Source organism: Erinaceus europaeus, chromosome 13 (genome assembly GCF_950295315.1).
Source record: "Erinaceus europaeus chromosome 13, mEriEur2.1, whole genome shotgun sequence".
In the NCBI taxonomy this organism is placed as follows: Eukaryota; Metazoa; Chordata; class Mammalia; order Eulipotyphla; family Erinaceidae; genus Erinaceus; species Erinaceus europaeus.
In genome coordinates this window covers 17,442,047-17,454,306 of record NC_080174.1, presented here as the reverse complement: position 1 = coordinate 17,454,306, position 12,260 = coordinate 17,442,047, and the positions used below count along the sequence as shown (strand labels likewise).

Here is a 12,260-nt window from a genome sequence, read left to right as displayed (position 1 = left end):
CCTTGGCAAACCCTGATGTGGGCATCGTCAATATTGTGTCTGACACCGTTTGATGGAAAGGAGGTAAAGCTTAAAAGCACATAAACAAAAGAGAAATATGAATAACTAACAATCATACTGAGGAAACACAGATGAAAACAACGAACTACCATTTCTCTGCTATCAGACTGAAAAATATAAAAAATAACTCCTTCAGAAAGGAGGTCTGCACTCAAGTCTTTGATGACTTTTCACTGGAGGATCCAGAAGGTTGGGAGTGAATGAGACAATGTGGGGTCAGGAACAGGGCATAATCACAAGGCCAGACACCCATGCCAACAACACCTGTTCAGGCAAGGTCATTCACCTATGCCAAGAGCAGAAACTTTCTCACGAAGTGAGCTGGGGAGACAAGATATAGTTCAACCAGGAGAGCAAATACATTAAAATACACAAGGCCTTGGGTTTGAGTCCTGACACTGCAAGGAACCTTATGAATGTGAGAACACTGCTGAGTGTCTCTCGCTCTCTCTAAATAGAAAGAATGAAAAATATTGGACCTGGCTAGAAAGATAGCTTATTGGACCAGGTGGTGGCGTATCTGGTTCAGCACACATGTTACAGTGCACAAGGACCCAGGTTCAAGCCCCTAGACCCCACCTGCAGGGGGAAAGCTTCACAAATAGTGAAACAGGTCTGCAGCTGTCTCTCTGTCTCTCTTCCTATCTCTCCCTCTCCTCTCAATATCTGGCCGTCTCTAGCAAATAAACATAATAAAAATTTAAAATAAAATAAAAAAGAAAGATGGCTTATTGGTTATGCAAAAGACATTCACACCTGAGATTCTTGAGGTCCGGGGATAACCCCCTGGCACCACCATATGTCAGAACTGAGCAGCGCTCTAGTGAGGGAAAAAGGAGGGAGGGGGTGGGAGAAAGAAAAAGAGGGGGAGGGGAGGAAGAGAGAGAGAAGGAGGGAAGGGCAGAGGGGGGAGGGACGAAGGGGAGGGGAAGAGCAAGCCAAGTAGCTCACTTAGTGTGCTGCTTTGCCCTGTGTGCAATCCAGGTTCAAGCCAGGCCCCCACCTCATCAAGGAAAGCTTCAGAGCTGCGGTCTCTTTCACTCTCTCTGCCTCCCCGCTGCTCTGTGACTGTCTTAAAAGTAATAATAATAACAGGTTGGCAGCGGCACACCCTGTAGAGCACATGGGTTACAATAACAAGGGCCTGGCTTCAAACCCCTGTTCCTACCTGTTGGGTGGAAAAAGGTCTTCACGAGTGGTGAAGCAGTGCTACCGGTGTCTCTGTTTCTCTCTTCCTTCCTCTCTATCTCCTACTTCCCTCTCGGTTTCTCTCTTATCCTTTCATTTAAATAAATACTTAAATAGTAATAAGGGAAAATGAAGAAGAGAAAAAGGGCTCACGAGATTACTCAGAAGTACTGGGCAGATATTAGGCCCTAAATTCATTCCCCAGCACCACATAAAAAAAAGAGAAGAGGGCAGGGAGATAGTTCAACCAGTAGAGTGCACACTCTACCATGCATAAGGACCCAGGTTCAAGCACCCACTCACCACACGGAAGCAACACACAAAGGGGACTGTTCACTGACAGCGGAGCAATGTTCTACCATCTCTGTCTCTCCCCTTATGTCTTTCACCTGCTGTCTAAACTAAATAAATAAATCCCCAGCGAAGCACAAGGACAGGCATAACCCACCCCACCTCACCCCCACCCCCCACCCCCCACCCCCCGCTGCAGGGGAGTCGCTTCACAGGCAATGAAGCGGGTCTGCAGGTTTATCTTTCTCTCGCCCTCTCTATCTTCCCCCCCTCTCCATTTCTCTCTGTCCTATCTAACAACGACGACAACAATAACAACAACAATAATAATAACTACAACAACAATAAAAAACAACAAGGGCAACAAAAGGGAAAATAAATATAAAAATTAAAATAAATAAATAACAGGAAATCTATCAGGGGAGGGGATGGGATACGGAGTTCTGGTGGTGGGAATTGTGTGGAGTTGTATCCCTCTTCTTCTATGGTTTTTGTCAGTGTTTCCTTTTTATAAATAAAAGCTAAAAAAAAAAAATGCAACTTCCAGATGCACTTCTCCATGTCAGCCTGCAGATGGTGCTGTGCTAAGGAATAAAACATCAAAATCAGGTTCTTGTTACACTAGTTTCTCATTTTTCTGGGGAATTTGATCCACAGTCCAACTATCACACACTAGAAGATGGAAAATGTCACAGGCTGTGGGAGCATAGTCCAGATCACTGTTTTCAGCTGGAGATGTACAGCAGGAGGAGGCCTCAAAGCATATCAGGCTTCACCACCCAGTGCAGAGAGCAGAGTGGAGCCATTGTGCAGCTCACTATTTCCAAAGGATTTGGATTCCAAGTAGAATTTTCATCTAAACTCCCCTCTCCAGACCACGTTAGCCAGATGTGGCGGATCCCTCACGAGATCAGTGTCAGCAAGAGGAAGGGTTCTCTGAGAACGTCTAAGAAAGTCACATGTGGCAGGTTTATGTTCACAGCTAGAAAGGAGAAGCCAAGGGATCCTGCAGAGCAAAGAACGTAAGGCTGACTCTAGGGCAGAGAAGAGAGATGAGATAGATTATAAAAATGCCCAGAATGCAGTCCAGAAACGGTAGGGTTAGTTCAGGGTTGGTATCCAGAGGATTAAGTGGATGATTTATCCAGTGCTGATACTTATTCACCTGAGAAGGGAAGGAGACGGCTGGAATGTAATGAGTCAGCGAGAAGCAAACACTCGCTTTTAAGGACTTCATCTAACTCAGTGCCTGACATATAGTCAGTTCTTGGTCTACGTGGATAGGAATATGGTGAAGGGTACTATGAATAGAGTTCTGAATACACTGTGTCACCTTGCTTTGCAGACTGTCTAGTACTTAAAAAAAAAAAAAAAGCAGAAACTCAGAGTTACAAACTCTGAAATTATGCCAGTTCAGATACAGATCAAGATACAGATACTGACAGACATATAGGGATAGATATAGGCAGACAGACAAACAGACAGAAGGACTCGGGGGGTAGCGCAGCAGGTTAAGTGCACGTGGTGCAAAGCACTAGGTCCGGCGTAAGGATCCCGGTTCGAGCCCCCGGCTCCCCACCTGTCACTTCACAGGTGGTGAAGCAGGTCTGCAGGTGTCTATCTTTCTCTCCCCTTCTCTCTCTGCCCTATCCATCAATGATATTAATAAAAACAATAATAACTACAACAATAAAGCAACAAAGGCAACAAAAGGGTATAAATAAATAAATATTAAAAATAAATAAATAAATAGATATACAGATATGAGCACCTTACCAATCAATGTATTTTGTCTTGAGTTTTTGTGTATGCACATAAGTTTAGTTGAATTTTGTTTCCTTAATTTGTAATATCAAATAATTCAAAAATAAGGAGGGACCAAACTAAAAGAATCTAGGCTTTCTTTCCAATCTATGTCATTTATCAGGACACTATAGTGACACATGTCCTGGGACTGAGAGAGGTCCCTAAGGAAGGACCAGGAACTTTCTAAAATCATAAAGTTCCAGGAAATTAAAAAGAGCTGGTCATACAATTCCCGTGTGACAGCCAAATATCTAAAACTCTCTGCAGTTTAAATGTAGAAAACCAGGTCCAACTTATCTCAATTGTCCTCAACTTGGTTCTCAAGGGGAAAAAACTCAGTCTGCTACCCATGCTATCTCCAGATCATCTAGAGAACTCTGTCAAAGGCCAGGCAGTGGCACAGCTAGTTAAGCACACACACTACAATGTACAAAGATTTGGGTTCAAGCCCCTGCTCCCCACCTGAAGAGGGAAAGCTTCATGAGTGGTAAAGCAGAGCTGCAGGTAACTCTCTGTCTTTCTCCCTCTTTATCTCCCTCTCTCCTCTCAGTTTCTCTCTGTCTCTATCAAATAATAAATATTTTTAAATATAAAAAAGAAAAAAGAATTCTATTAACATTATACTAATAAAAATAGATGGTGTTTAGTAAGCATAAATGTTCTATGTGCTAGGTGTGGCTCTAAATGTTTATTATTTGAATTGTCTTGCTTAATCCTCTCTTACACTCAGAAAGAACCTTGTAAGATAGTATATTAAAATGATTACAAATTTTACAAATAATAAGGAACCAAACACACCCATACAAAAAAGATCTGCATACGCCTGTGTTCATAACAGCACAATTTGTAATAGCCAAAACCTGGAAGCAACTCAGGTGTCGAACAACAGATGAGTGACTGAATAAGTTGTGGTCTATATACACAGTGGAATACTACTCAGCTATTAAAAATGGTGATTTCACTTTCTTCACTTCATCTGGATGGAGCTTAAAGAAATGTTAAATGAGATAAGTCAGAAAGAGATGGATGAATATGGGATGATCTCACTCATAGACAGAAGTTGAAAAATACTACCATGATGTCAATCTGCCTTCCCTGGGTAGATGACCTCCCAATATGTCCTAGAACCCCACATCCCCACTAGAGAAAGGTAGAGACAGGCTGGGGGTATAGGTGAACCTGTCAATGCCCATATCTAGCAGACAAAAAATTACAGAAGCCAGACCTCCCAACTTCTGCATCCCATAAAGGTCTTTGGTCCATACTCCCAGAGGGATAAAGAATAGACAAGCTTCCAATGGAGGGGATGGGATATGGCGCTCTGGTGGTGGGAATTATATGAATTGTACCCCCTCTTATCCTACAATCTTGTCAATAATTATTAACTCACTAGTAATAAAAAATGATCTGTGATCTCAGTCAGTGCTCTCTGCCCCTCTCCCTCCCACAGAAAGGACTCGCCTGCTATAAGGGAAGCTTATTTATGGTGGATTCTAAATCTGATATTAATAAGACAAGTAGAACTTCGAAGTGAAAGACTTGGGCTTCCTTGCTTCATTTCTGTCTGGCACTTACCTTAATGAGGATGTTCAACGAGGTATTGTAAGGCTTAAAATCTGGGAGGAGTGTCACAACACGAAACTTCACTTCTTGCTTTGCTTTGTATATGGATTTGTCGGTTTGAATGAAGACAGACATTCTCTTGGTCTCAAAGGATAAGTGTGTTCTGTCAGCGAATATAACTTCATCTTGGTCTTGTATAATCACATGGAGCTCATAGAGCCCATCTGCACTGTTCATAGGCAACTGGAGAAAAAAAGAAAAACAGAGATTTGACATATCAGTGTCTCAGGATCTTACCTCAAAAATGTTATAATTAGGCTATAAAATGCAAGTAAGCATCATTAGTAAAAGTAATTGCAACCTTGAAACATTTATCCCTCCTAGACGCCAAAGGGAAGAAATTTGTTTTCCTCTTTTTTTCCCCTCTTTTAACATGCTGTAATTTGTTGATGTCCAAGCAAACCCCTGATTTACTGGAATGAAGACAGCTCCCAGCCCAGTCACGAGCTCATTTCTTACCGAAAGTATGAATCCTTTCTCACTAACGGTCCTGAGGAGAGAGAATATCTACCTTCCTTCACTGTCCTTTCCCTGCTCTGCTTTGTACAGCCAATCTTTAAAAGGCATCTTCATATAAGAATTGTTTACTAGCCGTTCTTTCTTGAACTCAAGCTCTCTCACTTTCTCTCCCTCTCCTTCTCCCTCTCCCTCTCTCTCTCTCTCCATCCTATAAGCAACTTCTCCGGGCTGGCTTTTTCATTCTTTCTCTTTGGAAGTAGGGCGAGAGAGATGGAGAAACAGAGAGGAGAGACAGCCCAGCACTACAGTAGCACCCTACTAGTCATACAGCTCCCCAGATGCTGCTGATATTCCCACGTGGTGCTAGGGCTCAGACTCTGATGTAGCAAGGCATGTGCTCTACCAGGAAGCTATCTCTCAGTCCTCTAGGTCTCTCCTGCACTTCACTTCACCCCTGTATCCTGCTCCTCACAAGTCACAGCTCTGGGATAAGGAGAAAGGCATGACTAGCTGCTACTTTCAGCTTTTTTGTAGATGTGTTTGTGTAATGAGAATCGGGCATCAACTCTGGCATATGCAAAGCTGGGAATCAAACTCAGGATGTTATAAAAGCAAGTCTTGTGCTTTACTGCTGAGTAACCTCCCTCAATGGGAGCTTTTTTAATCAGGTGACAGAGATTGAACTCTGGGAGTCACATAAGCACAGTCCCACTGAGTCGCCTCTCCTGTACCGTTTTCTTTTTTCTATTTTTAGGAGAGAGAGAGCAGGGGGGAGGGGAGAGGGAGAGAGAGAGAGAGAGCCCTCAGGGGCCAAGCAGTAGTGCACCCAGTTAAGCACACTTAGTAGTAAGCACAAAGACACAGGCAAGAATCTGGGTTTGAGTTCCTCCCTCCCCACGAGCAGTGAAGCAGGACTTTCTCCCTCTTTATCTCCCCCTCCCCTCTCAATTTCTCTCTGTCCTATTTAATAAAAAATAAATAATAAATAAATTCTGGGGGAAAAAAAGGAAAAATAGTCTCCAGGAGTAATGGATTCATAGTGCTGGCATTGGTCAGAGGGTAGATAGCATAATAGTTATGTAAATACTTTCATGCCTGAGGTGCCAACGTCTCAGGTTCAATTCCCCACACCACCAACAGCCAAAGCTGAGCAATGCTCTGGTTAAAAAGAAGAAAATGAGGGTTAAGCACACGTGGCGCAAAGCACAAGGACCGGCGTGAAGATCCTGGTTCGAGCCCCCAGCTCCCCATCTGCAGGGGAGTCGCTTCTCAATTGATGAAGCAGGTCTGCAGGTGTCTATCTTTTTCCCCCTCTCTGTCTTCCCCCCCTCCATTTCTCTCTGTCCTATCCAATAACGACAACATCAATAACAACAGCAACAATCACTACAACAATAAAACAAGGGCAACAAAAGGAAATAGATAAATTTTTTTTTTAATTTTTTTTTTAATTATTTGTTTTATAGTACTGGCAACCCAGCAGCTAGAGGGATATATATATATATATATATATATATATATATATATATATATAGAGAGAGAGAGAGAGAGAGAGAGAGAGAAAGAGAGAGAGAGAGAGAGAGAGGGAGATGGAGGGAGACAGAGACAGAGACAAAGAGAGAGCAAAAATTTCACTCCACCATCCTTGGAGTTCTCCAAGTTGTTTCCAGGTGGTTCAATGGAGCAACCTGTTTCTCTTCCTCCCTCTCTCTCTCTTTCTCTCTCTGCTGGGGATTGAAACTGAGACCTTTGCTGCCTCAGGCATGAAAGCCTTTTTTGCATCCCCAGCCCACTGTAATTGTCTTTTATGACTGAGGTATTTGAGGTATTATTTGATCATTTTTAGTGATTATATTCCTCCATGAGGATAATTTCTGGAACCATCCGTTCCACCCCGGTTCCATGGCTGCCAGTTCTTAGCAACATCGCCCCGCCAGATATTCGTAGGGATGTGGCATCATCTAAGTTCATTTCCCACGTCTACGCTCGACCGGACCTGCCAATATACGCAGATATCTTCGCCCACCCTGTCCAACGCTTGAGGTCTCGTCACCCAATCTGGTCCCCTACGCCTACACTGAACTTCTCTGTTCCAGTCTCTTGGAAACAGAGTTGGCAGTCAGCTGAGGTAAAGAACAAACACCTCATCACAGATCCCTGCAAGCGTCAACCCGGCTTTGACCTAGTACGTTATGATTGGGCTCTCCTCAATCGCTATGGAACAGGCCATGGCCGGTGCGCCACTATGTTCCATCACTGGGGAGCCAGAGACACCCGAACTGCCCCTGCGGCTCCAGACAGACTATGACCCACATAGTCAATGACTGCCACCTCTCCAGATTCAAAGGAGGTCTCGAAACTTTACATCAGGCTCAACCTGACGCTGTTGACTGGCTACGGGAGAAGGGCAAACGCTAGAAGAAGAAGATTTTTAGTGACACAGAGACTCCAGGATAGATAATAGGTTGAAAACTTATATAAAATAAATGACACAGAAGAAACCGGAAGCTAAGGAGGCCTATTTAACCACAAAGAGGTCTAAGAGAATCAAAATTAATACACATGTAAATCCAAAGCGTTTACTCAACCCCCCCCCCAATTCCATCCTTTTTTTAGGGAGATGGCAATATAAAGGAGAAATGATACTGGTTTTCTGATCCTTTCAGAAAGGGCTACCCTAACTATCAAAACCCCTCCCTCATCATTTGTAAGATCTTCATAGGTGGGGATCTTCAAGGCCTCAGTGCTCATCCTAATTCTGGAAAGTCAGAGCTGACGGCATATCATTCATGCATAAGAGCAGCTCTGGGGAACTCCTTTTTTTTTTTGCCTCCAGGGTTTTTGGTGGGGCTTGGTGCCAGCACCACGAATCTGCTGCTCCTGGAGGCCATTTTTCCCCCTTTTGTTGCCTTTGTTGTTGTAGCCTTGTGGTTATTATTGTGGTTGTTGATGTTGTTCGTTGTTGGATAGGACAGAGAGAAATAGAGAGAGGAGGGGAAGACAGAGAGGGGGAGAGAAAGACCTGCAGACCTGCTTCACCGCCTGTGAAGCAACTCCCCTGAATGTGGGGAGCGGGGGACTTGAACCGGGATCTTTCCGCTGTCCTTGCGCATTGCTCCACGTGCACTTAACCCACTGCACTACCGCCCGCCCAACTCCCCTCTGGGGAATTTCTATGAGCCACTGGGCGTTATTCCCACCTGGGTCTCTGGACCCTTGGTACAGCCCTTGACCCTCTGCTGTGACACAGTGACCTCATGTAAAGGAGAATGGGGGGAACTCTGGTTTTTTTTAAGCAGTCTTTTTTCAATAAGGAAGACCAGAGTTCTGCTCAGCTCTGGCTTGTACTGGTACCTCAGGCATGCAAGTCGGGCGCACAAACCACCGAGCACCCTGGCCAGCCTTAAGCAATCTTGACAAAGTTTCTCTCTGCCCGATGTAGGATGGGTTGCCATTTCTACATACAACAGACATAGCATGATGTTAAAGACAAACATAAGGTTCCAGGGTTATATTTCATATAGTTTAGACTAAAACAAAACTAAGACCAGCTTCCGTATTATGACAGCACAGATGAGTACAGCTTATGCTGGTATTGCAGGAACTAATCTGAATTCAACTGCCTCTTGTCCTGCCGGAAGTGCTTCTTTCAAAACTTTCTCTATTCCCAGTCAGTGGACCTGCAAGCTTCTTTAAGGAAACCAGCTATTGTGCTTGAAGCTATGATTCCTGAGCTTAAATCCCACCCGCCTTCCTCTATGGAACAATTACAATGCATTAGATCATTGAGATCTCATTTGGACTCCTCATTCAACCATTGAAAGAAAACACAGATTTTATTGGCCAGCGTCTAGTGTACTAGGTGGCACGGATGCAACCTATTGTTTTGGTTTTGTTATTCAGTTGGGTTGGGGCTAGTTTCCTTACTTGCTTGCTTCTATGTTTACTTGATTTGGTTTTCGACATTGCTAGGGTTTCACCACTTCCAGTTGACTTTTTTTTTTGGCGGGGGGGGGGGGGGGGCGCACCTTCAGTGCACATAGTACAAAGTGCAAGGATCCCAGTTCAAACCCCCACTTCCCTACCTGCAGGGGAGTCACTTCACAAGCAGTGAAGCAAGTCTGCAGGTGTCTACCTTTCTCTCTCCCACTCTATCTCCCTCTCCCCTCTTAATTTGTCTCTGTCCTATTCAACAAATCAAAAGAAAAATGCCACAGAAGCCGTGGATTTATAGTGCAGACACTGGGCCCCAGTGATAACCCTGGAGGCAGAGAGAGAGAGAGAGAGAGACCAGGACACCGAAGTTTCCTCCAATCCAGTAGGGGTTGCATGGAATTATTATTAAAATTGAAGTTTTCTCCTTATTTCTGCTTTTTTTTGCCTGTTCCCCCCCCCACATACTTTCTATCTGACAATACAAGAGTTATTTATTTTATTTTACTGCCATCAGGGTTATCACCGGAGCTTGGTTCCTGCACTACAAATCCACTGCACCTGACAGCCATTTTTTCCTTTTTTATTTTTTTTTCTTTCTAATTTTTATTAGATAAGACAGCAAGAAATTGAGAGAGGATGGGGTGATAGAGAGGAGAAGAGAAAGAGAGATGTCTGCAGACCCACATCACTGCTTATGAAGCATCCCCCCCTGCAGGTGGGGAGCAGGGGGCTTGAACCCAGATCACTGCACTTGGTAATATGTGCACTTAACCAGGTGTGCTACCTAACCTGGCCCTTGAATTCCATATTTCTTAGTAGATAAGAAATATAAGAGATTTGGAATATTAAGTAATTGTTACAAAAGGCCCTTTAAGAACCTTGTATTCTCTAGGAACCTCCAAAGCAAATACGGTTTCTAAATATCCTGGACAAGGAACTTCCAACAGCTAATTAGGAGACCAGGCTCTGCAGGTGTGTCACAAAGTCATAAGCCATCCAGTCTCAGGTGCTTTGAATAATATAGTCATTATATATTCAACATGTGCAGCTCCAAAAACAGAACTTAGTAATGAACAATGGAATACTACTCAGCTGTATAAAAAAAATGGTGACTTCACCGTTTTCAGCCGATCTTGGATGGACCTGAAAAAATCATGTTGAGTGAAATAAGTCAGAAACAGAAGGATGAATATGGGATTGGTCTCACTTTCAGGGCAGAAGTTGAAAAACAGTATCAGAAAAGAAAACAGAAGTAGAACCTGAAATGGAATTGGCATATTGCCACCAAAGTAAAAGACTCTGGGTGGGTGGGTGGGGGAGAATACAGGTCCATGAAGGATAATAAATGATATAGTGGGGGTTGTATTGTTAAATGGGAAAACTGGGGAATGTTATGCATGTACAAACTATTGTATTTACTGTTGAATATAAAACATTAATTCCCCAATAAAGAAATAAATTTAAAAAAAAATAATAAATTAAATAAATAAATAAAAAGAAAAAAAGAAATACATAATTTAAAATAAGAATGAGATTTCTTTTATATATGTAATTTAAAAAAAAGAACTTAGTAATGAAAGTACAAACATCTGAATTAAAGCTACGTTAAATCAGATAACTCTTATTTTATAGGTTTGTTTGTTAGGACAGAGAAAAATTGAGAGGGAAGGGAAAGACAGAGTGGGAGAATGACAGACAGACACCTACAGACCTGCTTCACCACTTGTGAAGTGACCCACGCTGCAGGTGGAGAGCCAGAGGCTTGAACTGGGATCCTTACGTGAGTCCTTATACTTCGTACTATGTGCGCTTAACCCACTGCGCCAGCACCCAGCCCCCCCGATAACTCTCTCAGTAAAATCATATCCCCTTCCCACATCTATAGCAATTTTACAGCACTTTCACATGTCTTTTCACCTCCAGGGTTTCTTCTCTGAGCCAAAAAACAAAAATCATTTATCTGTTTTTATTTCCAAAATAGGAACTAGGATGAAGTGAGTGAAGGCAACTGTCTCTGGTACAAAACTTAAGAGTGAGCTCCCCCCCACCCAAAAAAAAAAAAAAAAAAAAGCAGAAATCAGATAAAAAACAGCGTCTGACTCAAAACATTTGGGCTGGGAAATAATCACAGCAATTTTATACTCGACAGACATTCACACACTGCAGACACCAGAAGCAGCAGACTGAAACCCTAGCTCCACCATAATCCAGAGCTGAGCCATGCTCTGCATAATAAACAAATACTATTAATGTCAAAAAGTATGGGGAGATGAAATTACAAACACATTCCAATTTCAGCAAAGACACGACAGGGCATCCCTGGTGTCTATTTTTGCCTTGATCTCAACATGGCTCAGAATGGGGAGGGCAACCATTTTCCAAGATGGGGGAGGGCGCCATTTTTCTAAGACAAGAGGCAGAGTGTTTCCAGACACTGAGAGTCACTAAGTCAGAAGCAGAACCAAAACCAATCCCAGGTATAATTACTTACGGTCCAGACCAGGCTACCTTGATGAAATTCTCTATTTAACAAGAGGAAAAAAGCTCTGTTACCAATTTGAAGGGTCTAATATCCACTGTTTCTGAAGGAATATTATTCTTAAATAATCTGGAGGAGGAATTTACCTGAAACCAATACACACACACACACACACACACACACACACACACAAATCAAGCTGATATAAAAGTCAATAAGGTGGACCAGGAGGTAGTGCAGTGAATAAGGCATTGGACTCTCAAGCATGAGGTCCTGAGTTCGATCTCTAGAAGCGCATGTACCAGAGTGATGTCTGGTTCTTTCTCTCCTCCTACCCTTCTCATTAATAAATGAATAAAATACTTTTAAGATAAATAAATAAAACAAAAGTCAATAAGCAATTAATCTCTTTAAATCA

General features: G+C 42.9%; 1 protein-coding gene across 2 annotated transcripts in view; it reads right to left on the bottom strand.

Moving 5' to 3' along the window:
* CD109 (CD109 molecule) overlaps positions 1-12,260 on the bottom strand; it is a 184,274-nt gene that overhangs the window by 127,610 nt on the left and 44,404 nt on the right. For both annotated transcript variants that reach the window (XM_007516316.3, XM_060205388.1), the window contains one exon: positions 4,921-5,151. In XM_007516316.3, the coding sequence (XP_007516378.1) occupies positions 4,921-5,151 (231 nt within the window). The remainder of the gene's footprint in view (positions 1-4,920; positions 5,152-12,260) is intronic.